The 27,940-nt window shown below is 41.2% G+C and overlaps 1 protein-coding gene and 1 pseudogene across 2 annotated transcripts; one reads left to right on the top strand and one right to left on the bottom strand.

The window, feature by feature from the left end:
• Positions 1–2: 2 nt before the first annotated feature.
• Positions 3–13,328, bottom strand: LOC108415319 (cytochrome P450 2J2-like). Of its 2 annotated transcripts, XM_017688355.2 has the most exons (10): positions 12,814–13,328; positions 6,615–6,679; positions 5,673–5,835; positions 4,084–4,233; positions 2,667–2,824; positions 1,554–1,730; positions 1,023–1,164; positions 618–805; positions 385–526; positions 3–276 (listed from the first exon to the last, which is right to left on the bottom strand). In XM_017688355.2, the coding sequence occupies exons 3-10, from the start codon at positions 5,782–5,784 to the stop codon at positions 101–103; spliced, it is 1,245 nt and encodes a 414-aa protein (XP_017543844.1). In that variant the 5' UTR covers positions 5,785–5,835; positions 6,615–6,679; positions 12,814–13,328; the 3' UTR covers positions 3–100. The 2 variants fall into 2 exon arrangements, with proteins under 2 accessions (XP_017543844.1, XP_017543838.1); XM_017688349.2 differs by lacking the exon at positions 12,814–13,328 and having other exon boundaries at positions 6,615–8,098.
• On the top strand, positions 13,191–27,940 carry LOC108414539 (annotated as a pseudogene).

Here is a 27,940-nt window from a genome sequence, read left to right as displayed (position 1 = left end):
TTCTCTTATCTTCTCTTATCTTATCTTATCTTTTATTATCTTATCTTATCTTAATACTTTTGTCCATATTGTGTATCTCTCAGTCTTTGTGTATGGAGGTTCAGCGCTGAGTCACACACATGTGGTAAGGGCTGGGGACATATATGAAACCCAGCAGACCCTCCAGGCTCAGCTTCTCTCCTGGGCCTGGGGTAAATGTAAAGCGTTGTAGCAGTGAGGTGAAGATCAAGAAGAGCTCCATACGTGCCAGCGGTTCCCCTATACACACCCTCCTACCTGTAGAACAGTAGAACCAAAAGGAGATGCTGTATTTGTTCTCTAAAATACTGATTTTTTATTACAAATTTGTCTGTCAGCAAATACAGAACTGCATATTTGTTTCACCTGCTGAAAAGGGTAGAAAGACCTCTCTCTTGCGGAATTGGCCTTGATCATCAAGAAAGTGTCCTGGGTTAAAGGTGTCTGGTGTTTCCCACTCAGTCTTGTCGTTAAGCAGAGATGACAGGTTTGTAGACACTGCAGTGCCCTATTAGTGAGTGACAGACATGAATCAGCACTGATGTATTTGTGGAGCATCTCTTATAATGTTTGGGCTTTTTTACTACTTAATGTCAAACCTTTGGTATGAAGTATCCTCCCAGTGTTGCATCTCTAGAGGCTCTTTTAGGGAAACCCAGAGGCACAGTGTTGCCTGCTCTTTGTATCTCATGGATGACCGCATCAGTGTAGGGCATGTTGGGTTTGTCAGCCATGTTGGGTTGACGTGACTGCCCGATCACTCTGTCTATCTCCTCTTGTACCTTCTCTGTGTGAACAGGAACAAGGCAAGTTTATTTGCATAGCGTCAGTCAATGCTGAACATAAACTTAAATAATAATTGTAGTGACTAACAGAGAACCTATTTGGCCGAATTTGTTTCCTACAATAATGTAACAATGTGATTAATATGTAATAACAAACAAACAGTCCTTTAATCTAAACTGAAACATGTTTACCATAGTTTATACTCTCAATGTACTCACTCTGTATCTCTGGGTGTTTCATCATGAAGAGAAGACCCCACCGTATCGTTGAGGCTGAAGCTTCTGTCCCTGCCTCAAGAATATCCAGTGTAGTCACTACTAATGTCTCAATGTTAAAGCCAGCTTCAGGGTCACTGCTTTTCTACCAGATTCATAGAGAGAAGCGTTGCATGTATGACAGAATATGGGTTTTCAACTGCTAATATCATAACAAAACCTTGTATCTCCAAAATGATAACTAGGCAAAACATAAAACTTACTTTTAATATAAGTCAGTAACCAAGTAATTCCAAGTAAATTGGGGTCATTTTTGTTCGTCCATTCATCATGAAATTTACATACGATGCAGAGAGCTACAGGCATTGTCAAAAACTTGGAAATGGAGGTGGAGATACAAGGTTTTCTTCCAACAGCAACAATATATGTATGTGTATATATATATATATATTTATATATATATATATATATATATATATATACAAAACATACAAAGAATGTGGATTTTGCTAGTATGACCCATTTTAAACAGACCTTCTCCATTTCTATTAGATAAGCATCTATGAAGTCCCGTGGATTCGATGGATCAATGTCCTCTTTGTGCTTTTTGATTTCATCTCTTAAGAAATCTGTAATTTTGCCATAGTTGGCAAAAACCTTCTTGTGGGGGCCAGGAACATAGGCAAAGAGACGTGGAAAGGCGTTGTACAGCTAAAGAGGAAAGTAGAGAGAGACATGACAAAATGACAAAGTGATGAATCTTGGTGATGATGACTTATACACATAAATTAAACACATTGATTGTCAGTACTGAATGCCAGTAGGGCATTTGTATTATTCTTTTTTTTAATAATTATTATTTCACAAAATGTTCAATATTGACAAAACGTCTTTTTAAAATGCAAAATAAAAAATGCAATTTTGTTTTTTATATATAAAACGGTAAGTATTCAATAAATATTTGAAAATAAATATTTTGGAAAAACAGCCTTTTGAAGCTAAATGTTAAACTCAAGTCACGTAACCTAGCAGTTCATCATATGTGATGTTTCTACTTTTATTACAGTGTAACCTGTTTAGTAATTAAAGCAGTAGGCAATCAGTGGATAATTTCAATGACGCTGTAATACATTTGGCAATGTGTGTTTTATTTTATTCTATACTTGGTATGTTAAACTGTGAGGATTAGTCTGATTTTTTGCTTTTGAGAATGTTTGCCACTGCTTCTCACACCAATTGAACTTATCTACAGCTGAATAACTTCATTCTTCCTGGCTGATTATATGAAAAAATAGTATAATTAGTTGTTTATTCTGTATTTTGTCACTTTAGTTAAAAAGCAGGAAGAATACTGTAGCATGAATGCAATGGTCATTATCACATTTGTGCTTTACTTGCCTTTTTCAACTAATTTCTCAAAGAAATGCATGGATTTAACAAATTCAGGGACACTCTATACTTTCAAATGGATTATTATAGACACAGCAGTGCTGTTGGAGTATAAAACACCTCAGTGTCACTGCTGGACTGAGAATAGTCCACTAACTAAAAAATAATTCTAATGTGAAGACGTACTGTTCCAAACTACGAATAAAGCGGTGAACAAAAATAGGCTCTAAGAACTAAGAACACACTGCACCTACTGACCTGAGCCAGAACAGAACCTGACAACACGAGGGCTTCGGAGTCCAAACGCAAGACAGTATGGAAACGCTCATCATGATAATCAAAGCGATGTCCAAAAAGTGCAGCAGACACGATATTTGCAATGGCATTGTTCACGTAGAACTGAGGGTTAAATGGACCTGTATGGGGAAAAGTTACATAAATACAGTGGATATAAAAAGTTTGCATTTTTGTGATGTAAAGCCAGCAATTGAGATGAATCATATAAAAAACATTAAATGCTTTTAGAGTTTTAGTCAAGTCATATTCTATGGTTTATGGTGATTTATTGAGTTTTTCAAAAGCTCTGGATGGACCATATTGTGAAAAATATCTTTTAAAATATATTTTATCTGTCAATACCTGCCAGTAATTCAGCCAGCTTTTTAAACTTGCTGTAGGCCTATATAATATGTATATAATATGTAAATAAAAACAGTTTTGTTATTGGAACATCTTACCAGTAATTAGGTTAATTATCAAAGGGTAAATAACATGATTTGTTATAAAAAGAAGACTGCATGAATAATGTTTATCATTGTACAATAACAAAATTTTATCTCTGAAACTCTGTATGCAATGCCAAAAAGCAATACTGGCTGATCATGATCTTTGGGCCCTCTGGCAGCACTGCATTAAAAGCAGACATGATTCTGTATCGGAAATAACTGCACAGGCTCAGAAACACTTAATTGTCTATGAATACGGTTTGTTGCTTGGTAGAGTTAAAACTCTACCATGCAAAGAGTAAATCATACATATACAGGATCTAGAAATGCTTCCACCTTCTCTGGGCCTGAGCTCATTTACCCTTGCGTGGTGTTCAGGTTTGTAGGACCCATTTTCAGCGTTTACCAGAAGAAAAATGATGTGATTAATTATTATTTCAAACTTAGATTCCCTGGCTTTTGCTCATTTTCTGTGAACAACATATAAAATAACACATTTTCAGGGTCTTCACACTGTTCACCTCCCACACATTTATATTACACATGTGGTGTTGGGGTGAACCCGCGGAGAATAAAAGTGTGGAGGTATGGCCTGCTGTTAGTGTGTGTGTGTGTGTGTGTGTGTGTGTATAAGGGTGGACAATATGGACAGGCTGCTGACTGCCTACAGCTTCTAAAGGAGAACCCTACACCGGCCTCTTCTGATATTTTAAACATCTGGTATTTTTACTTAAATTGTTATGGCTATATTAATAAAAAAACAGAAAAAAAACAATAATGCAGTAGGTTCACCAGACTACTGAGTAACAAAAACAAGAATACCACACAGGGGTTAAGATGAACTAAGGTGATTTCTTTTGACTTACAGCCTGTAAGAAAGCTCTGACCTGTTATCATGAGCACAGAAAAGAAAAGCCACAGGTCTCATACATCTTGAACTGATCACTTGCCTTTTTCCCCTTTGAAAGCTTCACAGAGAAAGATGCTCTCCTGCTGGATACTCCGCTCATAATTCTTCTTAGCCTCACCAAAGTTACGTAGATATATGTTGGTAAACTTTCTCTGCATCTTCCACAGGTACCCATTACTGAGGATAACACCTGCAGAACATTTCAAAGTGTCAGTGCATCATCGGATGATGTGTGAGAGAAATTAGGCGAAATGCATGTGAAAAGTGAGATCCCACAGTGTAAAGCAATAATCATTAGTGTGCCAATAATACATAAAAAATCTAAAATAATAGGACAGATTGTCTAAAATATCAGTCTCCAAAGTAAGTCATACGTAGAGGTGGGTAGAGTAATCTACAATCATAAAACACAGCTCAGCATTTACTGTGACGATGAGAGCGAATAGTGTGGTGGAAACACATTTGATCACTCACAAACAATGATTACCTGAGTGCTTTGACCTCAGTGTGATGTGAGCCATGACGGCTCTATAACCACATTTAAATAAGGCAGTAACAATTCATGACACAACACACTCCTACAAAAAGTAACCTGAACTGCTCTGGAGGTAAGAAGCTGATGTATATTAAATGGTTAATTTTCTAACATTTTTAAACATGTTTGGTCACCAATCGAACAATTGGCACAAACACACACTGAGCTGATTAAACAATATATTTAAAAGGTTTGAAAACACATTTTATCTTTTTGGACAGAACATCATAGTAAACCTTCTAACTGCTGTTGTAGGAGGACACACAGAGTCAAAAGCTTCAGCAGGATTTAAGATCATCAGATTTAACTGGGCCTGCACTTAAAACTGTCCTTTCTTCCTACATCAGATTCAATGTTTGGCGAATCCCCTCCTATGTGTGGAAAGTAATGTGACATGTTGAGATTGTAACTGTATGTTTGAATTCATTTTATTGCAATCAGTTTAGCTTTGAATCCTACTTATCAATTTACTATGGATTTGTTCATGTGCAGGGGTGGATGAAGTGCAATACACCAGTACTTGGGGTAAAATAGAAGTACTACATAAAAGTGCAAATATACTACCCTGTTTTCTATCTATATTTATACATGAGTAAAAAAAATGGAAACTAACTTTGGTAAACAGTTAAACCAGGCTGTTTTTTTTTTCTTTGAATAATTTTGCTCCTTACACTGAAGTGGACAAACAAGCAAGCACAGAGATAGTTTGTATGTTAATGCTTAATCACTGCCAAATAAAAGAAGATAATGCAGTGCAGTTCCGTAAAGTTGTGTCTGAAGTATACTGCTGATTTGGCCACAAATAATTTAATTCATATCTTTGAGTTGTGGCTGCCTAGCTTAGCTATTTGCCTTCTTTTGCCCTTTGCCTGTTAGAAACAACCCATTTTGCCTGATGAATGAGAGCTCAGATTTTTTCTTTGCTTTTACCATGTTTTTCCAGAGACATGACATCTCTGACATGGCAAAGTACATTTACCAGGAAGTTCTTATATACTTACACTAGTATTTTACCAAGAGTGCATCTAGTTTTATTCAAGAATAGAACTATTGTACTTTATCCACCTCTGATCATATGTTATGCCTTTACGTACCAAGTCCTTTGAAGAATGGATGAAACAGAGGGATGATAGGACGGTCAGCAAAGCTGTCCAGCTGAGTGACGAGGGCCTCCTTCACCATTTTATACCCAGAGATAAACACCATTTTCTCACTGCCCCACCTCAGGCTGAAAATCTCCCCATACTCCTCAGCGAGCTGAAATCACAAAGTAATTCTCATTAAATAAAAATATCCACAAAAATGACCATTTTCTGTTGTACAGACGTCGAGGACAGTGAATGCAGTGAAACAACATGTATGATATACAGTGGCACACAAAAGTTTGAACACCCCTGGACAAATAACATGTTTTACTGATTTTCTAAGTGACATAAGTGAACACAACCGCTACAGAGAACAAACTGAAATATGACATTTCTGCAAGATTGAGTGCACATTTGCTATTTTTTTTATCAGTTTAACATGTAAAATGCAGGAACAGGCCTCATTTTGTGTTTTATTTTCAGCAAATAAACAGTCATTTTGTATTAAAATGTGCAGAAGTATGTTTTCATTTTGTAACTTATTTTGATTAGAAACTCAAAGAAACATTGTTGACATGTTGACTTTCTTTCACATGAAAAGCTCACATTCCTACACATGAAGTGCACAATGTAATTGCTACAAAATTTGATTCTACTTCTTAAATTAACATGTTTGAGGATGTTTCAGCCTTTTGTTTGTGCAGACTTACAGAACCAGCTACTTTTTTTGTCTAGCAGACTGGATACAAATAGTAATGACCAAAGTAATATTAAACAAACAAGTAACCCCAAAAAGACATTTTCTTCTGTTGAAAATATGGAAGTTTTTAATGCAGTAAATGCTATGAATTGTTCAGTAACTATTATAAAACTAAGATGAAAGGTATGTAGTTATGGGGTTGCAGAATGAAAGTGTGGATCATCTGATACAAGTTTAAAGGTTTAACCTACTTTGTCTATAGTTCTGAAGTGAAGCCCAGTGAAGATATTTCCCACAAACGGCAGAGGACGAGGTCCTGGTGGAAAATTAGGTGGATTTTTATTCCTGATGATGTCGACCAGCAGCAGGAAAAGAAAAATTCCTATCAAACAGCTCATGAAATCAAGGGAAAATAAGCACTGTAAAATCATGACGGGGGTTTGCAGAAGTCCAGCGTGTGAGTGTATAGTGTGTTTGTCTGAACATGTGTGTTATATGCAGTTGGGCTGGGGCAGAGTGAAGAGATTACATAAGAATTTCTAGAAAAAAAAGAAATCCTGTAAAGACCTGTTTCTGGGTCTGTAGAGTGCATGGTATGTATGGTTCCACGTGAATGTTACATTCAGTTGGTCTGGGCAGAGTGAAGAGATTACATAAATCTCTCTGGACTCTCTGTCAAACTATCACAGTAGATAAGGAGCATTAATGTGCTACCTATTGCACTGTGGACTGAAAAGCTCTGGGTTTGAATAGTACATCTAGTGTGAAATTATATATTACTGACTGTGCATGTTTAGCAATACCATGTGTACTTCAGTGATACAAATGGCTCCTTTTATTTCAACTCTTTCAACTGAACCCTTTAACTGCAGGTATATTATTTAGTCATTAATCTAATAGTTATTCTGTAATGACTGTCAATTACTCAGTCCTTATTAGGGGTGGGAATCTCTTGGCACCTCACAATTCGATTCGATTAAGATTCAGAGGCTGCAATGTGATTATAAGATGATTTCAATTTTTTTCTTTACAGGATTTGTTTTTTCTCACTGTGTGAGAACTTGGTACTTTTAAAGCAAAGTATTTATAATAGTCCACAATGAGTTTACTTCCGATGTCTTTTATTAATAAACCAAATGGAAGTGATGTGGTAAGTAAACTAGAAGACTTTCATACACTGTGCATGTTTGGAGCACATTAGACGCTGCTACCACTCATCTGCAATAAAATGCGCAGTTATGGTGAAATAAGATCCAGTGGCAGTAGATGTCCACGCAGCACATGCTACATCCATCCTGCCCATTTTCTTTAGTGATTTCATAACTCCGGAATTGGTCTCGTTGTAGAGAGTCAGGGGTCACTGTGTCAGTAAACTATCTTTGAGACGGGACGTGCGAACACTTGAAGACGATCAGACTTATTCATATTTATAAGCAGTGCACTTGGTTTCTTGCAATGTTAAATCTGCAATGGGAGACTGTCAAACACTAAAAAGCTGTGATGCAGAAGTCACTTCTCTATCAAATTTTCCCGTTCCACCTTAAATGGTGCCGCATTTACATTCAGACATTTAAATTCAAACAAGAAGCTGGCGAATGAGAAGCAACTTCAGCCTTGTAAAACAAGCGAATGAAGAGAGACATTTTATGCAGGGGGAGCTGGTCAGATTTCTCGCTGATCCACTTTTGGTTTTGTTATGTGCCACCAGAGACTGTCCAGGCGCTACACTAACCCACTTCCAAGTTCCACCCTTTGCATTCCGTCAACATTACGTTATAAATTAAAAAAGGGGTTTGGAAAATCGACTTTTGACATTTGTGAATTGATTCAGAATCGTTCATTTCTGCATCGCGATGCATCTAAGAATCAATTTTTTCCTGCACCCCTAGTAACTACTATGACGCTGCTATGTAGGTTACATGGTTACAAGTGTGCAAAATTGAAGTGCTAGGGCACATATGAAGTTAAAGCAGTATTATTATTTAATTATCTTCTTATTAAAAATGAAATGTGCAATATCATAATTCAAATTAGGGCCACTGATGATTATTAGCTGAGTCTTTGCTAAATATGGAAAAGTTATCTACCAAAGTAAAACCTCTACAACATCTGTTTCAAATTTATGTCCAATTACCTTCAAAGAACACCCATGCAAATTAATCAGGTAATAAAATAACAGCAGTACTAGACATGATGAACACAAAGGCTCACAGCAAAGAGAAAACAGCAAAAAACTGTGAAAGCTGGGGATACACAGCTGTAACATAAAGTCCATATATCCTCTAAAGCAGACAAGGAAACAAGGAGGCTAGAGTTATCCTGAAACTATGTGCCTTCTAGCACTCCGAGCCGATAAAAACATCCAGGCCAAACTAATGAAGAAGGTACATTTTGAAAGAAAATAACAATGATATTACCCAGGAATTAAATGGATTGTATGTGGAATTAGCACTTCTATGTACAAATTGTTTTCTAAGAGTTTCTGAAGTTGCTTTCTGATCCAGAGATAAACACAATTTTTTCACTGCTGTCACGGTTGGCCCCTCCCAGTCCTGTCCACGTGTTCTTGTTTTGGTTTTGTAACTCCGCCCCTGATTGTTTTCACCTGTCCCTCATTGTTCCATGTATTTAAGCCCTGTGTTTGCCCCCTGCGTTTGCCAGTCTTTGTGTCTTTGTATCATTGTATTGGTCTTTGTTTTATGTCTGTTTACTGGTTGCTCTGGTTTTTGTCATGTCTGTTCCCCATTCCGTCCGCATCGGCTATATGAACCTGGACTGTTATGACCACGACCCTGGATTTGCCCATAATAAATCTCGCTTATCTCAGCGTGTGCGTCCGCCTCCTCGCTCCCCCTTACAGAAAGACTGGCCATCACAGGAAGCAGCAGGTAAGCGAGACTCCGGCATGTGGTTGTTCCGTTGGGACGAAACTCCGGCTGTTTCAAAGCAGCCCGAGTTCGCCGTGTCCCAACGCCACCAAGCCGGAGACAGCAAATCCCCTGGCGATGAGGGAACAGGAGCATCTCGTCGGTCCCGCAAGAAAGCGGAGGACCTTCCCGCCTTGTGTCCGGGCGGCGAGAGCTTAGGTAAGCGCCTTGGGTCAGATGGAAGGAGCATTCAGATGACCCGTTTTGTGGGACTCGGCTCGTTCGCAAGCGTCAATGCGAGCTGCCTATCGCTCGAGTGAGCTTTGGGAACGGCCGAGTGGGTCCAGTGTCTGTCTGTACCTCCAGGTTGGAGCAGAGGTCCCTAGCCCGAAAGCCTGATCCCGTGGCCGCACCCCGCGGCAAGCCTGCGCCTCCGGACCCGCCGCCAGTCGCCGCGCCTCCGGACCCGCCCTTCATGCATCAGAGCAGTCTCACACTACAAGAGACTATCCTGCTGATGCGTAGATTGCTGTCTCCTGTACAAGAGACGGACGTTGTAGCAGGCCCGCCTGCCTCCGTGGACGTCGTAGCAGGTCCGCCTGCCTCCGTGGACATTACATCCCCTTTGTTCCCGCCCATCCCGCCCTCGCCTGTGTCTGTTCCCCCTGGGCCTTCCGTTTCTGTCTCTGTTCCCTGTGGTCCTTCTGTGCCTCCTGTATCAGTTTCTGTTCCTTAATTTCTGCCCTGTTCGGTCCCTGGTTTTCTGTGTGTCTGTCTCGGTTCCCGTTCCTGTTGTGGTTCCCGTTCCTGTGTCTCCTTTTGTTTCTGTTCCTGTTTCTGTTTCTGTACCTGCTTCCGTTCCGGTTTCTGTTTTGGTGCCTGTTCCCCTGTCTTTTGCGTGGTCTGTTGTTCGTTCTTGTTTTCCTCGTCCTGTGTCTCCGGTCGTCTCTCGGTCGGCATCGTTTTGTGTTGTGCCTCCTCGTCCTCCCTCCGTTTGTTGTCCTCGTTCTGTTTCGTCTGTTCCTGTGTCTGGTGTGTCTCCGTCTGTGTCTGTTCCTGTTTGTGGTTCTGCCTCTTGTGGTTCTGCCTCTGTGCCCGTTTCCGCCTCTGCTCTGGCTTCGGTGTCTGTGCCTGTCCTTGTCTAGTTTGGGTTTTGTCTTTCTGGGTTTTGCTTTCTTGTTTTGTTTTCGGTTCTGTGTGGCACGCCTCGGTGTGCGTGCCTTTGGGGGGGGGGTACTGTCACGGTTGGCCTCTCCCAGTCCTGTCCATGTGTTCTTGTTTTGGTTTTGTAACTCCGCCTCTGATTGTTTTCACCTGTCCCTCATTGTTCCATGTATTTAAGCCCTGTGTTTGCCCCCTGCGTTTGCCAGTCTTTGTGTCTTTGTATCATTGTATTGGTCTTTGTTTGTCTGTTTACTGGTTGCTCTGGTTTTTGTCATGTCTGTTCCCCGTTCCGTCCGCATCGGCTATATGAACCTGGACTGTTATGACCACGACCCTGGATTTGCCCATAATAAATCTCGCTTATCTCAGCGTGTGCGTCCGCCTCCTCGCTCCCCCTTACAACTGCCCCATCAGGCTGAAAATCTCCCTATACTCCTCAGTGAGCTGAAATCACAAAATAATTCTCATAAAAATCCAAAAAAATGGCAATTTATTTGTTGTACAGAGGTTGAGGGCAGTAAATGCAACAAAGCAACATGAATGATATACAGTGGTGTGCCAAAGTTTGGTCTAATGAAGTGTTTTCTTGATTTTCTAATTCCAACTCTGTCCTCTCTGTGACATCTACGTAGATACACAGCTGTATTCACTGAATATAAAAGGAAAAATGCAGATATAATCATATGTAAAGGACATGTACATTTATACGTACACTCCTACTCTATTGATGTTTTGTAGATTTCCTAAGTGAAATAAGTGGAAAAAAATGAGCAAATTTTCTCACATTTTATTTATTTTTTTGGCTGTACTTAACATATAAAGCATAGAAGAGAAATTCCTATCAACCAGCTCATAAAACCAAGGGTAAGTAAGTACTGTAAAAACATGGCTGGAGTTTGGAGAAGTCCGGCATGTGAGTGTGTGGTGTGTTTGTCTGAACTTGCCTGTTATGTGCAGTTGGGCTGGGGCAGAGTGAAGAGATTATGTAAGAATTCCTAAAAAAAAAGGAAAACAGACACTGTGGCCCTATTTCCTTTACCATGCATACTGCAATTTATCAAACTAACACGGCAAATAAGGAACATTCAAATCTGCATATAGTATACCCTATAGCACTCTGGACTGTAAAGGTCAGGGTTATTTCATAAATAACATATCCAGGGTGCAATTTTATATTACTGATTATGTAATACAATTGCCTCTTTGTATTTCATTTTAACCCTCTCTTTCAATTTAACCCTTTAACTGCAGGTTATTGGGTATTTAATCTTATAGTTATTCAGTACTGATTAGCACCTGAATGTAACCTAACTGCTGCACCAATTAAGGTGGAATGGAAAAAATTAAAACAAGAAGCCGAGGCATCATAAAACAACTGCTATACCATTTAAGGTGGAAACGAAGAATCTGAAGAAGCTAGTGAGACAGCTCTCAAAAGGCATAAAGAGGCTACTCCTGCTTGACAGGTGGGTTACGTTAACTTATTTTTGCTGTTTTGCAGAACCATAGGCCAGTGTTGTTTTATCACATTTGGGGCAGTCATGGGTTGGAGGTTAGGGAACTGGCCCTGTGACCGGAAGGTTGCCGGTTTGATCCCCAGAGCCGACAGTACATGACTGAGGTGTCCTTGAGCAAGACACCTAACCACCAATTGCTCCCCGGGTGCTGTGGATAGGGCTGCCCACTGCTCCGGTCAAGTGTGCTCACTGCCCACTAGTGTGTATGTGGTGCTTCACTTCATGGATGGGTTAAATACGGAGGTGGAATTTCCCCGGTTGTGGGATTAAAAAAGTATCACTAAACTAATGTTTGTGATTGCAACTGGTTAGCTTCACAGCAGCAGTTGTAGCAACTGTTGAACACTAACCCACATCAGTGGTATTACTTGCTGTGTGTTTGTTGGCTGTAATGTTACACCATGGTATTTGTCTGTGTAACATTTGCACAGAGTTTTATGGCCACAAAGACCTAAACAACAAATTAGTCCAGTGACTTCTGCCTTGGCAATGTGCATCCATGAATTTTCAATAAAAACATGTAATTATTTATTTTTACTCAATAATAAATAATATTATAAACCACAAATCAAAATTATACAATTTTTACTTCACAAGCACTCAGGTCTAACAATTCCTGAAAAGGTACATGAACTAACAACTATTTTCAAAGTCTGTGTAGGCAAAAATAAAGACTATAGCTGATGCAAAGCACATTTTTTATTAAAAATATGGCCAAATTCATAAAGATATGAAATTCTGTTAGCATTGACGTGCCAAATAATGACATATTTGAGTAGCCTAGGGTCTCCTGAAAATAACAGTGTATGTGTGATTGTCTCATATAAATACTTTGTAATTTTAATTGACCAAAATACCAAATAGAGGAGGTGCAGCAGCTAATGGACTGGCATGGAACCAACCTGTCTCTGAATGTAGACAAAACTATGGAGATGGTTGTTGACTTCCGAAGAGTGCGAGGTGTCCACCCCCCACTTAACATCACTGGCTCTGCTGTGGAAATTGTTCCTTGGTGTCCACATCACAGAGAACCTCACCTGGTCTCTCAACACTAACTCCGTAGTGGAGACTACTTCCTGCGGAGACTACTTCCTGCGGAGACTGAAGAAGGCTCATCTCCCCTCTCCCATCCTGACCATGTTCTACAGGGGGACTGTGGAGAGCATCCTGAGCAGCTGCATCATTGCTTGGTTTGGGAATTGCTCCGAGTCCGACCACAAGACACTACAGCGCATAGTGAGGACAGCTGAGAAGATCACTGGGGTCTCTCTCCTCCATCATGGACATCTACACCACACGATATATCTGGAAAGCCACCAGCATTGTGGACAACCCCATCTATCCCTCACATGGAATTTTTTCCATCTGCCATCTGGTAGAAGGTACCGGAGCATCCGTGCCACTGCCACTGCCACTGCCAGACTCTGCAACAGCTTTGTTCCTCAAGCGATCAGGTTTTTAAACTCACACGGACGGAAGTAAACCACCCCCACACACACGCATACTCTACACACACCTCTTTTGATTCTCTACTCTACATTGCTGCTAACACTATGTTTACACTGTTTACTCAAGTTTCACTACCTCAGTAACTGCTGTGTTTATGTATGTCATCTGACTGCGTGGCTCACAGATCACAGCATGTTAAATATCTCTGCACCTTATTCTCACTACCTCATGTCCAGAAATGTGTGCTGTGTCGGTGCTGCACTGTCCTGTCTGTTTACTGTGTCTAATGTCTGTTTAATTTATCATATTTATTGTATTGATTCTAGCTTATTTTTTTGTTTGCATACTATGTCTGCACATTTGAACTTTGTACTTTTTATTCCATGTTGCATTGTGTTGTTCCTGGAGGAATGTAATTTCACTCCACTCTGTACTTGTACATAGATGGAATGAAAATAAAAGCCTTTTGACTTGACTTGACTTGACTTAACAGTTATGCAAAAAAATAGCCTAGGGCTGTAGGAGTTAAGGTTCAAACATTCCTATCAGCAGTTTTTTGGAAAGCCTGTGGTATTTAGTAAACAATATAAAGCTGTAATTAATTTTTGAAAAACAACTTTTTGAATGAACTACCCTTATATCCTGATGGCTATCACTAATATGAATAGCTATCTAATATGTTAACTACTACTAACGACTAATATGTTGTAACAAGTCATAACAAAACAGTAGAAAAAGGTAAAAACAGCATTAAAATAACTAATCAGGTCAAAAAGACAACTGGACAGGCAGTTAAACAATGCTCATTATGCTCACTGAAACTGTGGCAATATTCACAATGAAGTAAAGGCAAACAAACCAGCCATTAGGGCTGTACTTTGTGTACTTCTGGTGCCGGTCCCAAGGCCGGATAAATGGTGAGGGATTGCGTCAGGAAGGGCATCCGGCGTAAAACGTGTGCCAAAACTATCATGTGGATCACAAATATGATTGCCATACTGGATCGGTTGAGGCCCGGGTTAACAACGACCGCCTCCGGTGCTGTTGACCAGCAGGGTGCCAGTGGAAATTGGACTACTGTAGGTCGAAGACCATCAAAGAGGAGAGGAGGAAGGCGGGTTATAAGGCAGCAAGAGAGAAGGAAAGACAGGATTGTGGAGGTTAGAGTAGGGACTCTGAACATAGTGACAATAACTGGTAAAGGCAGAGAGCTTGCAGACATGATGGAGAGAAGGAAGGTAGATATTCTGTGTGTCCAGGAGACCAGATGGAAAGGAAGCAAGGCCAGGAACATTGGAGGTGGATTCAAATTGTTCTATCATGGTGTAGAGAGGAAGAGAGATGGAGTAGGGATAATCCTAAAGGAACAGCTTGTGAAAAGTGTTCTGGATGTAAAGAGAGTGTCAGACAGGATCATGAGCCTAAAGTTGGAGGTTGATGGTGTAATTTTGAATATGGTCAGTTCATATGCACCACAGGTTGGTTGTCAGTTAGAGGAGAAAGAGGAATTTTGCAGTAAGATGGATGAAGTGGTAGATGGTGTCCCTAGAGAGGAGAGATTGGTGATTGGTGCAGACTTCAATGGACATGTTGGTGAAGGGAACAGAGGGGATGAATAGGTGCTGGGTATGTATGGTGTGAAAGACAGAAATGCATAAGGTCAGATGGTTGTAGATTTTGCAAAGAGAATGGAAATGGCTGTGGTGAACAAGTATTTTCAGAAGAGGGAAGAACACAGGGTGACGTATAAGAGTGGAGGGAGGTGCACACAGGTGGATTATATCCTTAGCAGGAGATGCCACCTAAAGGAGATTGGAGATTGTAAAGTGGTACCAGGGGAAGGTGTAGCAAGGCAGCATAGGGTGGTTGTCTATAGAATGAGATTAGAAACAAAGAAGAGGAAAAGAGTGAAGACAGATCCAAAGATTAGATGGTGGAAGCTGAAGGTGGAGGATGCTTGCAGGCAGTTCAGGAAAAAATTGCAACAGGCCCTTGGGGGCAGTGAGGAGCTACCTGAGGACTGGGAAACCACAGGTAAGGTGGTGAGAGAAACTGGCAAAAATGTGTTGGGTGTTTCGTCTGGTCAGAGGAAAGAAGACAAGGAAAGTTGATGGTGGAATGAGGAAGTCCAGAAGAGCATTCAGAAGAAGAAGGCAGCTAAGAAAAAGTGGGATAACCAGAGAGATGAAGGAAGTAGGCAGGAGTACCGTGAGGCTAGTCGCATAGCGAAAAGAATGGTGGCAAAGGCTCAGGCCTATGATGAGCTGTATGAGAGGCTGGACAGTAAAGAAGGAGTAAAGGACTTGTATCGTTTGGCTAAACAGCGAGATAGAGCTGGAAAGGATGTACAGCAGGTTAGGCTGATAAAGGATAGAGAGGGAAATGTACTAGTGAGTGAACAGAGAGTGTTGAGTAGATGGAAGGAGTACTTTGAAGAACTAATGAATGAGGAAAACGAGAGAGAGAGGAGGACAACGGGGGGAGAGATAGTGGATCAGGAAGTGCAGAGAATTGGTAAGGTGGAAGTGAGGGCAGCTTTAAAAAGGATGAAGAATGGAAAGGCAGTTGGTCCAGATGACATACCTGTGGAGGTATGGAGATGTTTAGGAGAGAAGGCAGTGGACTTTTTAACCAGGTTGTTTAACAAAATCCTGGAGAGTGAGAGGATGCCTGATGAGTGGAGAAGCAGTGTACTTGTCCCCATTTTTAAGAACAAAGGTGATGTGCAGAGCTGCAGTATCTACAGAGGTATAAAGTTGATGAGCCACACCATGAAGGTATGGGAAAGAGTTGTTGAAGCAAGGCCAAGGTGAGAGGTTCAGATCAGTGAGCAGCAGTTTGGTTTCATACCCAGAAAGAGTACCACAGATGCAATTTTTGCGTTGAGAGTGTTGGTAGAGAAGTACAGAGAAGGTCAGAAGGAGTTACATTGTGTCTTTGTGGAGAAGGCATATGATAGGGTGCTAAAAGAGGAACTGTGGTACTGTATGAGGAAGTCAGGTGTAGCTGAAAAGTAGGTTAGGGTGGTGCAGGACATGCATGAGTGAGACAGTGGTGAGGTGTGCAGTTGGAGTAACAAATGGTTTCAAGGTGAAGGTAGGGTTACATCAGGGATCAGCTTTGAGCCCCTTCTTGTTTGCAATGGTGATGGAAAGGTTGACAGATGAGGTCAGGCAGGAGGCTCCATGGACCATGATGTTTGCAGATGACATTGTAAACTGTGGTGAGAGTAGAGAGCAGGTGGAAGAGAATCTGGAGAAGTGGAGGTTTGCACTGGAGAGGAGAGGAATGAAGGTCAGTAGAGACAAGACGGAATACATGTGTGTGAATGAGAGGGAGGCAGATGGAAAGGTGAGGATGCAAGGAGTAGAGGTCGTAAAGGTGGATGACTTCAAATATCTTGGGTCAACCATCCAGAGCAATGGACAGTGTAGAAAAGAGGTGAAGAAGAGGGTGCAGGCAGGATGGAGTGGGTGTAGATGGCTGTCAGGGCTGATGTGTGACAGATGGATAGCAGCAAGAGTGAAAAGGAAGGTTTACAAGACAGTAGTGCGTCCGGCTATGATGTATGATTTGGAGACTGTGGCTCTGTCTAAAAGACAGGAGGCTGAGCTGGAGGTGGCGGAGATGAAGATGCTGAGATTTTCGTTGGGAGTGACAAGGATGGACAAGATTAGAAATGAGCAAATCAGAGGGACAGTGAAGGTGGAGCAGTTTGGAGATAAAGCCAGAGAGGCCAGGTTTAGATGGTTTGGACATGTGTTGAGGAGGAAAAGTGGATATATTGGTCAAAGAATGTTGGAGATGGAGCTGCCGGGTAGAAGGAGAAGAGGTAGACCTCAGAGAAGGTTTATGGATGTAGTGAAGGTGGACATGGAGATGGTTGGTGTAAAAGTAGAGGAGGCAGTGGATAGGGCAAGACGGAGGCAGATGATCCGCTGTGGCGACCCCTAAAGGGAGCAGCTGAAAGAAGAAGAAGCAAACAAACAATATATACAGTGAAGCTTTATTTTATGGTTGTCTGCATTAATTTGTCATAAAATGTGGTCTGATCCTCATCCAAGTCAAGCGTATTGACATAATAAGTCTAAAATCATAACACAAAAGAATTCTGATCATTCATGTCTTCATTTAGAACAACCATAAAAACCTTATAGTGCTTGTGGATAAAGTATGTGAACCCTTGAGTTAATGATCCCAAAAAAGCTAATTGGAGTCAGGTGTTAGCATACCTGGAGTCTTGTTAAGAAAATGAGTTTGGAGGTGTGGACTAGAGCTACTTTGACTGATAAAAACCACTCAAAATTTTTGAGTTTGCTCTGCACAAGAAGGATATGCGTATGTGAGCCATGCCTTGCCAAAAAGAGCTTTCAGAGGATCGTCAATCAAAAATTGTTGATTTACATAAAGCTGGAAAGGGTTACAAAGTGATTTCAAAGACAACAGAAATTCACCAGGCTACAGTAAGGCAAACAATCTACAAATGAAGACAATTTGGGACTGTGGCTATTCTGCCAAGAAGTAGGCGCCCAGTCAAATTGACCCCAAGAGCACAAGGGAGACTCATCAATGAGCTAAAGAAACAACCCTAACTGACAGCCAAAGACTTGAAGGCATCATTGGTACAGGCTAACATCTGTGTTCATGCGTCTACAGTCCATAAAACCTTGAACAAGCAGGGTGTCTATGGCAAGACACTATGAAGAAAGCCACTGCTTACTAAAAACAAAATGTTTTGTGGACAGATGAAACTAAGATTGAACTATTTGGAAAGAACACGCCGCACTACACTACTCTGACATAAAAAAGGCACTGCACATCATCATGAAAATATCATCCCAACCGTAAAGTATGGAGGGAACATCATGATTTCGGCCTGCTTTGCTGCATCAGTGCCTGGCCAGCTTACAGTCATTGAGGGGAAGATGAATTCCCAAGTTTATCCAAATATTCTACAGGATAGTGTGAGCATGTCTACACATCAGCTGAAACACTGTGGAAGTTAGGTGATACAACAGGACAATGTCTCAAAACACTGGAGCAAGTCCACAACAGAATGGCTTATGAAAAACAAAATCCACCTTTTGCAGTGGCCAAGTCAGAGCCCAGATCTCAACCCTATAGAAATGCTATGGATTGACTTGAAGAGAGCCGTTCACATGAGGCGTCCAAGGAACATGACAGAGCTAAAGCAGTTCTGCGAGGAAGAAAAGGGGGTGGGAGATGGCATTGGAGATATCTACCTTTATTATAATTGGCAGTGTGGAGTTTGGACACTACAGGACCGGACTGGAGGTCAAGTGATGCTTAAGCTGTTCAAAAGCTTTCTGGGGCTTCCAGACTCCACCAAAACCACCCCATGCCTTACTTTGCGACGGCAGTCAAAGGAGCGGCCACTGTGCTGAAATTTCAAATGGAAAAGAGGAAGAAATTAGCAAAGTCCAGAAAGCCAAGTGAGTCAAGTGTGGGGTTGGGGTGAAAGAATTTCATAATGACCTTTGCCTTAGCTGGATCCATGGTCAGTTGGCCATTTGACACAATGAAACCCAAGAAGGTGCCTGACGTAGTGTAGAAAAGGGATTTCTCCAGCTTCAAGTACAGATAGTTCTTGAGCAGAACTACGTGTTCACTTTACTGAGCGGCTGTAAATGTGAATGTCATCACGGTAGACAAACACAAAGTAATTCAGGGCTTCCCATAGAACCTCATCAATGAAGGGCTAGTAGACAGCTGGCGTGTTCATTAACCCAAAGGGCTTTATGATCTACTGGTAGTGGCCCAAGGGAGTAATGAATGATGTCTTCCCTTCTTCATCCTGGTGTACCCTAATGGGATTATAGGCACTGTGCAAGTCCAGTTTATGTCCAGCTTTTTGAAGACTGAGGTTTTTTGCTGTGCCTCAAAGGCTGATGTCATAAGGAACAAGGGGCAATGGTCCTTGTGAGTTAATTTGTTGAGACCCCAGCAAACAATGCAGTGAAAAAGGCCACCAACCTTCTTACGCACAAAGAAAATCCCAGTCCCAGTTTATTTGATTAGTTTGATTTGAAAGGCTGGATAAGGCCCAGTGCCAGTGCCTCCCTGATGTATTCATCCATGGCTGTTTGCTCATGCCTTGCATTTGCTAAATATCTTTGATAGATCATGATAGTCAGCCATGACTTGAGACAGACACCCCTTTGCAGACTGGATGATCGAATGTACAGTACATGGCAGCCATAAACAGGTACTAGGAGGAGCATGTGGAAGACTTATTCTCCCAGACAGGAGTGGCCCAGGCCAGGGCTCGGCCTGTGAGTAATGAGATAATGTTGCTTGAAAGAAGTGCACATCGCAGCAGAAACCCCCTATAATGCCTTTACCAAAGTAAAAAAAACTTTATTTCTTTCTCCATTTATTTAATTTCCCTTTCAGTTAGATTTAATGAATAAGCACAATCTTTTTTTATTCTCGCACTGCGAGGTTAAACTTGGAAAGAACTGAGGGTCAAGGACAAAGAGCTTGAAGGAGGACAATTCCAGGAGTTACCAGCTTGGTTGAGAGCACTCTGACGTCGTTGCATGAAGTCTGATCGCACAGCTGTGTATGAGCTCTCCTTAAGTAGGATGCTTCATAGCCAACAACAGTAAGCCGTAATCAGGTAGAGGCAGCTTTCTTCCTCCCTCTAGCAGCCAAGGGTGGCCTAGCAGGAGGCCAGGTTATTACACTCACACATGTATACTGTACCAATATTAAAACCTCCGTTTAACTACCTGAAATTAACTCGTAACACTAGTGTCATGATGTATGGAACGAGGCTGACCAGGATGACCACCATGCCCACATCCAGAGACCTGAACAGGAGCAGGACTTGAGCTGCCGTGGCGCTGGACAGATGATGATTCCACAGGTGCACATGATGTGAATCAGACTGCCCCTAGGTCAAGGAGCAGGTTTCTCTGGGTGCCAGCCATGAAAGTCCGCTATCAAACCGGGATCCAATATATCCCATGCAGGTACTCAACACTGCTCCTCAAGGCTGTATCTCTCCCAATCCACAAGGTACTGGAGTACACCTCTCTGGGAGTCCAGCAACCTACAGATAGTGAACACAAGTGCTCTGTCTATCTCCTCCAAATGGGGTGGTGTGATTTCTGGCATAGCCTCATACAAGGGCCCTGAAATAACAGGTTTCAGTAAAGACTTGAAAAGAACATGAGACTCTGAACCTGAGGGTCAACTCCAATTTAGAAGTCTTCAGTTCATTAGGCTTTAAGTATTTTGAAAGCACCAATGAATTTAGGGAGCAAATTTCTACTTCCCTCAGATGGTATGTAATCCTTGGTAGACAGCCACACTATCTCTAGGCTGATAAATGAGGGTTTCTCCTCTATGGTAATTGGCTTTCTCCTTGTAGATGGGACAAAGTGTCTGCTTTGGTGTTCTTTGAGCCAGGATGGTATTTAATGTTGAAATTGAACCTAACAAAGAACAGGGACCAACAAGCATGACAGGCATTTAGTCGCTTAGCGTTACGTAGGTATTCTAGATTTTTATGGTCAGTGAGTACAAGGAACGGATGCTTAGCTCCCTCTAACCAATGATGCCACTCTTCCAATGCAAGTTTAACTGCCAACAGTTTGCAATCACCAATACCATAGTTTTGTTTAGTGGGTGTCAACTTGTGAGAGTAGAAAGCTATCGGGTGGAGTTTTAGAGGGTTGCTGAAATGTGACAGGACAGCTCCAACACCTATTTCTGAGGCATCAACCTCCACGACAAGAGGCTCAGAGGGGTCAGGATGTTTGATGATAGAGGCAGTAGAAAACAATTCTTTTAGTGTTTGAAAGCTCAACTTGTTCAGTCCATTGAAACGTCTTGGGATTGCCTTTGAGTAGAGCATTTTGGGGGGGCAGGGGGAAGGGGGAGGGTTGCAGCAATGCTACTAAAGCCTCAAGTGGGCCAATTCAACACTGCATCAACTTTCTTATCATCCATCACAATCTTGTTGGGGCTAATGATATAACCCAGGAATAAAATGCATTAATCCAAAATTGTTTTCTAAGAGTTTCTGAAGGACTGCCCAAATGTGACTGATGTGTGACTCCAGGTATGGTGAGTACACAAGAATGTCATCTATGTAAGCTATTACAAATTTACCCAACATTTCTGTGAGGACATCATTGATAAATGCTTGGAAGACAGAGGGGGCAATAGAGAGCCTGAATCACAAGATACTCAGTGCTCCCTGGTGGTCACAAAAGCTGTTTTCCATTCGTCTCCTTCTTTGACACGAATGAAGTACTTCTCAAGTCCAGATTAGTAAAATATTTGGCTCTCTTTAATTGTTCTAGACTAATGGAAGTGGGTAAGGATATGTATTAGTGATTTGATTCAGACTTCTGTAATCTTTGCAGTGATAAAGACCTCATCCTTCTTTTTAACAAAGAAGAAGGCTGAGGCTACTGGGGATATTGATGGTTGGATAAAACCCTGATCAGGAGCTTCTTGGATATAAGTATCCATGGCCAGTTCCTCCTCTTGAGTAAGGGGATAGACATGTGACTTAGGGAGTGCAGGGTTCTCTTCAAGATCAATAGCGCAGTCATATGGTCTGTGTGGGAGTAGATTTATGGCATTGCCTTTGCCAAACACCTCCTTGAGGTCCATGCATTCAGGAGGAATGGTTACATTAATGTCAGTCTGGGGGCATTCTATGGATGTGGAACTGATAGACGATGTGGGTGGAGATACACAGTTCAGGTGGCAGAATTCAGACCATTTCTAAATTTCTCATTCTGGCCAGGAAATAGTGGGGTTATGTTTTCCAGGGTAACCCTAGAATAAGTTCAAACTCTGATTGTTCTATGATGAAAAGGGATAGGTTTTCAGAATGTAGAGCACTGGTTTTGATGACTAGGCTCTGGGTCTGAGACGAAATGGCTCCTACATGGGCTCCATCCAGCGCAGCTACTCACAGTGTCATAGGCAGGTCTTTTACAGGAGTTGTTCAACGAGGTGGGAATGGGTGAAATTTCCCTCAGCTCTGGAATCTATAAGGTCTGAAACAACAGACACTTGATGACAGCAGACAATTACTGGTAATAAAAATTAATAAATAAAAAAACTACTTTGTGGGTACACCCACCACATTAACAGAGAGAGAGTATTCTCCATGTGCTGTCCAGGAGTTGGTGCAGAACCTTTGGGTGGACTGGTCCTGCAATCCTGTATTAGATGACTGGCACCACCACAGACAGAGACAGAGTCCTCTACAGACAGAGGCCTTCTCTCAGCCGTCTGAGCCTCTCCTCCTTGGATAGGCGGGAGGAGTCACACTGCATGGGTTCTTTACTTTCCTCATGAATCAGGTGTCTAGGGGTAATTCAGATTTCCACAATGTTCTTTCCAGGATTGTCAGTTCGTTTCCTGCCACGATTATTCAGCAGCTAATAAAGGTGAATGGAGAGGGTTATTAAAGGTCATTATCTCTGCATGCCAGTTCTATTAGAATTCCAATTTCAATTAGAAGTCCCTGGTGGAACATAAACAGTAGTGCTGCTTCGTTCCATCCGCTACTAGAAGCTAACATGCAGAATTCCGCAGCATACTGTACTACTGAGCGGTAGCCTTGGCAAAGCTTGGTTAACATTTCATCACTGACTTATCCTTCATGGGGTGATCAAACACAATTTTAAATTCTTTTAGGAATTGGCTAAAAGAGAGGTTGTGAATATATGACCAACTTCCAGTGGCCCATTCTAAAGCTTTATCTGATAAACAAAACACCAAAAATGAGATCTTGGCCTGGTCAGAGCTAGCAGGTATATTATTAAAAAAGATGGAACATTGAAGGAAAAAAAAACACCACTTGTCACGGTTGCCATTAAATTTTTCTGGTTTACTGACTGAAAAAACAGCACTCAAATTCACAGTTGAACTTGAGGGACTGACGGGACTCTGAAGTTGGGTGGTGAGGTAAGATAAAATGCCTTTATTGTCATTGCACAGTGTACAAAAAAGCAGCAATCCAACGGCACTTTACACACAAAATAATTAAACATAAGGCTAAAATATATAAAATAATTGTTAGAACCGTTTGATGATGTTTTTAGGTTCTATGGTTCGACCTCAATACCAAAGCTGTGAACTTGGCAAGAAGCCCTCCATCCTCCTGAAAGTCCAGCCAGATGGAGGAAACTCAAATGACCACAGAGACTAGGTCTGTACTCAGAAGGCTTTTCCTGTTTATTGTTCAGAATAGCAGAGTTTATATACACACAAATGGCATGGCCATCACGTGATCATGCGACAAGACACTAGAGAGAGAGGATTGGATAAAATAAAATTATAGGTGGACAAGGGCCCCCAAGGATGTTTAAGACATCTGGGTACATGGAGCCTAAACAACAGATAAGTCTTAGAACATTGCTGATCAGATATCGTTGTCACTATGAGTTATAACTAACCATATGAACGCACAAAAATAAGCTGAGGCCTCTGTGTGTCACAGGCCTGAACCCATAGGTCATGATATAGTCATGATCAATTGTGCATTGATCAGTATGCACTGACATTAGGATCTAACAGTATGTACATTTATACACTTGCCTAAAAAATATAAAGAAAAGGACTATGAAACTATATATTCTAAACAGACAATAGACATTAGACAAGTGAGGTAGTAGTTAGTTATTGCACATGGGATAGCTTATAGAGTTATATAATATTGCACATTTTAAGAATTATTGCACAGAAAGAATATATATTGCACACTCGAGAACAAATAGTGCAGTGAATAATAAATAGAACAGAGGTGGAGTGGAACACTGGAACAGTGTACAGCGTCCTATGAAGTCAGTGCCAGTAAAGAGTTGTAGTGGTGTTCAGTCACTTCTACTGAGCACAGTCTTCTATAAAAAGTCCTTGTCAGTGTGTGTGTTTGGAAGTGTTCAGTTTCCGTATGGCTCTGGGGTAAAAAGTGTTTTTAAGTCTGTTTGCAGGTCAAACAGATGATGTCCTGGATAAAATGTGTCCTTCAGCTGATGATCTTCTGGGCCGTGTTTATGACTCCGTGCAGTGCTCTCCTTTCTGCCGCTGAGCACCCACTGAAAGAACCAGCAGAGGAAGCCTTTGCTTTACGATGATTACTAAAGTCCATTTGCTTGTGTTCTGATTACAGGCACACAGCTGTAGATTGTATAATAGTGTATAACAGCATTTTTAAAAAAAACTAAAAATAAAATGAAAAAATGTAAAAGTTTCAACCTCAAGCAGTTAAACTACTAAACAAGTCCTTAAAGAAGAATAGAAGGTAAAAGAATAGAAGGTAAAAAGGCTGTTCATGAGGCCCCTCCCCTTTTTCTTCTTTGCCACAGATTCAGAGTGGATTACGTAATCCCTCGCCTCAGCTCACCTCTGCACCAGTCCAGGCACGGACATTAATAAAAGTGCTTGCATCTTCACCTGACGCCAGCCATGATCGTCCACTACTTATTTGATTACATTAATTTCACAGGCTGCCTAGTAATTATTTTCTTTTTTCTGTTGCTCATTGAGGCAGCACGGTGGTGTGGTGGGTAGTGCTGTCGCCCCACAGCGAGGAGGGCCTGGGTTCGATTCCCCAGCCGGGTGATCAGGGTCCTCTCTGTGTGGAGTTTGCATGTTCTCCCCATTTCTGCATGTTCTCCGGTTTCCTCCCAAAGACATGCAATCAGGTCGATTGGACATGCTAAATTGCCCCTAGGTGTGTGTGGCTGTCTGTCTGCCCTGCGATGGTGTATCCAGGGTGTATCCTGCCTTCCGCCTGATGACTGCTGGGATAGGCTCCAGCACCTCCCGTGACCCTGACGGAGAAGTGGCTTAGAAAATGGATGGATGGATGTTGCTCATTGATGTCATCAGGAATAAAAATCCACCCCGTTTTCCTCCAGGACCTCGTCCTTTAACCTTTGTGGGAAACGTCTTCACTGGGCTTGACTTCAGAACCATAAACAAAGTAAATGAGTTACATTTGGTTTATTTTTGTTTGCCTGATATTGTAAGAGAACCAAAATGAAATGGCAGTGTACATTTTTATGCTCCATTGCTTGCAGTGCTGGACGGATCAGAATGTTTTTTAGGTGGTTAGTGTGGACGAAACCAGTCCTGCGTGTTCATTGATGCAAAAAATGAGACGAGTAGATGAGACTGAAGTGAAACAAACAAAGTTTTATTACAGAATTCTGGAGAGGTTACAAACAGAGAACATGCATCATGTATCTCCCAAGTAAGCTCTGACCTCCCAATGTGTTCTGACTCCTTTTATACCCTGAAGCTGAATATGTATGTGCGTATAAGCTAAGCCTAAATGTGTACATGTTCCTGTTTAGTGGGTGCAATGGACATATGGTTTACCATATATAGATATGAGACCCTCATGTTCCTTAGGTTAGGCGCAGACCTACTTCTGTTTTTTGACTTTAGACGGTTGTCTCTGCACATTTGTCACATACTGTCTGTTCGTTGCCTGCCCTGCCATGCGAATGTCATAATGCTTTAACGCTAAGCGCGAGCTAATGCCTTCTGATATTAATGCTTAAAAGTATGCTACTACAAATATTAATGCTTAAAAGTATGCTACTAAAAATGTAAAAATCCACATTAGCCAGTCTGTTCATGCATGTGTTTGTGTACATTTCTTAAATACATCAGTGTTCCCTGCTCTCCACATGGCAGCTCTTACAATGAAATATTATCAACAATGTCGACTGCCATTAATTTATTATTATCTGAGGACTTCACTTGTTTCAGCTCGCTGAGGAATATGGGGAGATTTTCAGCCTGAGATGGGGCAGTGACAAAGTAGTGTTTATCTCTGGATACAAAATGGTGAAGGAGGCCCTCATCACTCAGCTGGACAGTTTTGCTGACCGTCCTGCCATTCCCATGTTTCAGAAAATCTTTCAGGGACTTGGTAAGAAACATAGCATGACCAGAAACCAATTCTGAAGTTAAGCATGCAATTATTACTTATTACTAATTGTACCACTTTTTTCCAATGAAAATAAATATATCTTAACAATGAATTTATAATTTTTGTATATTGTGGTCCTTTTGGGGGCCCTTAGCAGGATTTTTGGGTGGCTACTTAGTTGCATACATTTATCACTGTTGATTAGAGGCTCACTTGGGGTCCTAATAAGTCACAAGTTAAATTACAGAGTGGCTTCACTGTTGCACTGTTGTGAATGCTTTGCTTTCTGCATTTGTAGGTAGCTTGATTATTTTCCCACTTTGGCAACACCTCATGTTTCAGAAAATTGGTTGTTTATCATGCCTTGTGCTTGAGCATAAGGATTAATCACAGCCTAAGTATCTAACTCTGAATTAGACACCTGTTGTCACTTGTCACTTATTTGGTAGAGCCAGCACGCGTATGATGCATTTTAGATGCACTTTATTTGTGCAGTGGTCTCTAACTCTCCTCCTGGAGCTCTACCTTCAACATGATTATAGATTTTCTGCCCAAATCAGACCTGAGGAAACTTACCCACACCTTTATTTCTAGCAGGATTAATCACTGTAATGGTCTCCTAACTGGATTTTCAAAAAAGATGATCAAACAACTTCAGTAGATTCAAAATGCAGCTGCTAGAGTCTCATTAGGGGTAAAAGAAGAGAAAATGTCACCCTACACGCTTAAATCTCTACAATGGCTACCAGCCTGTTCCAGAGTAGACTTTAAAATACTAATACTGTTCTAGAAATTGCTCAGTGGTAGAACCAGCATGTTTATCTGATATGCTGCAGTGCAGTGATGTTGAGCAGAGCAGAGCTCTCAGATCATTAGGAACTAGTCAGTTAGTCCTGACGAAGGTAAAGACTAAACATGGAGAAGCAGCGTTTAGCCTCTATGCTGCTCTTAGATAACACCAGCTGACAGAGACCATTTTTGACACTTTTATTTTTAAATCATTTTTAAATCCAGGCTCAAAACGTTCCTGTTATAGAGCACCTTTAATTTAACACTGTTAGCTCTACTGTACTTCTCACCTACAACAGCACTTTATTATGCTAATTTAATTTGCAATTTGAGTTTTAATATTTTCTTTTTTTAAACTATTGTTTTAATGTTTCAATAACGCTTTTGCCTACATATTTGAATTATCTTTGTACTGTCTCCTTTGCAAAGCACTTTGAATGACTGCACTGTATGAAATATGCTATGCACATAAACTTGCCTTCCTGTTTCCAGAGTTCAGCTCTGACCTAAAACTGCTAATTGGAGTTTGAGACCATTAACTTAATGCATCATATATACATAAAGCTAAAAAATAAAGTCTTTATACTTCCTTTGGAATGCTATGTAGGTCTAATTGCAAGTAATGGTTACAGGTGGAAGATGCAGAGAAAGTTTGCCAGCTCACACCTGCGCTACACCTGCCAGTGACAGGCAGAAGCCCTTTGAGCTGAGCATCCAGCAGGAGAGTGTCTTTATGTGCGATGCTTTCAAAGATGAACGAGGTAAGTGACCTGTCTGTCTCTTAGGGAATTTGGGTAATTTGGTCATTAAATTCCTCTGATTTATATTTATATATATGGATACATACGTCAGGGTCG

This window comes from Pygocentrus nattereri, chromosome 4 (assembly GCF_015220715.1).
Source record: "Pygocentrus nattereri isolate fPygNat1 chromosome 4, fPygNat1.pri, whole genome shotgun sequence".
Taxonomy (NCBI): domain Eukaryota; kingdom Metazoa; phylum Chordata; class Actinopteri; order Characiformes; family Serrasalmidae; genus Pygocentrus; species Pygocentrus nattereri.
Note: the sequence above shows the minus strand (reverse complement) of the source record. Positions and strands in the feature narration are given on the sequence as shown.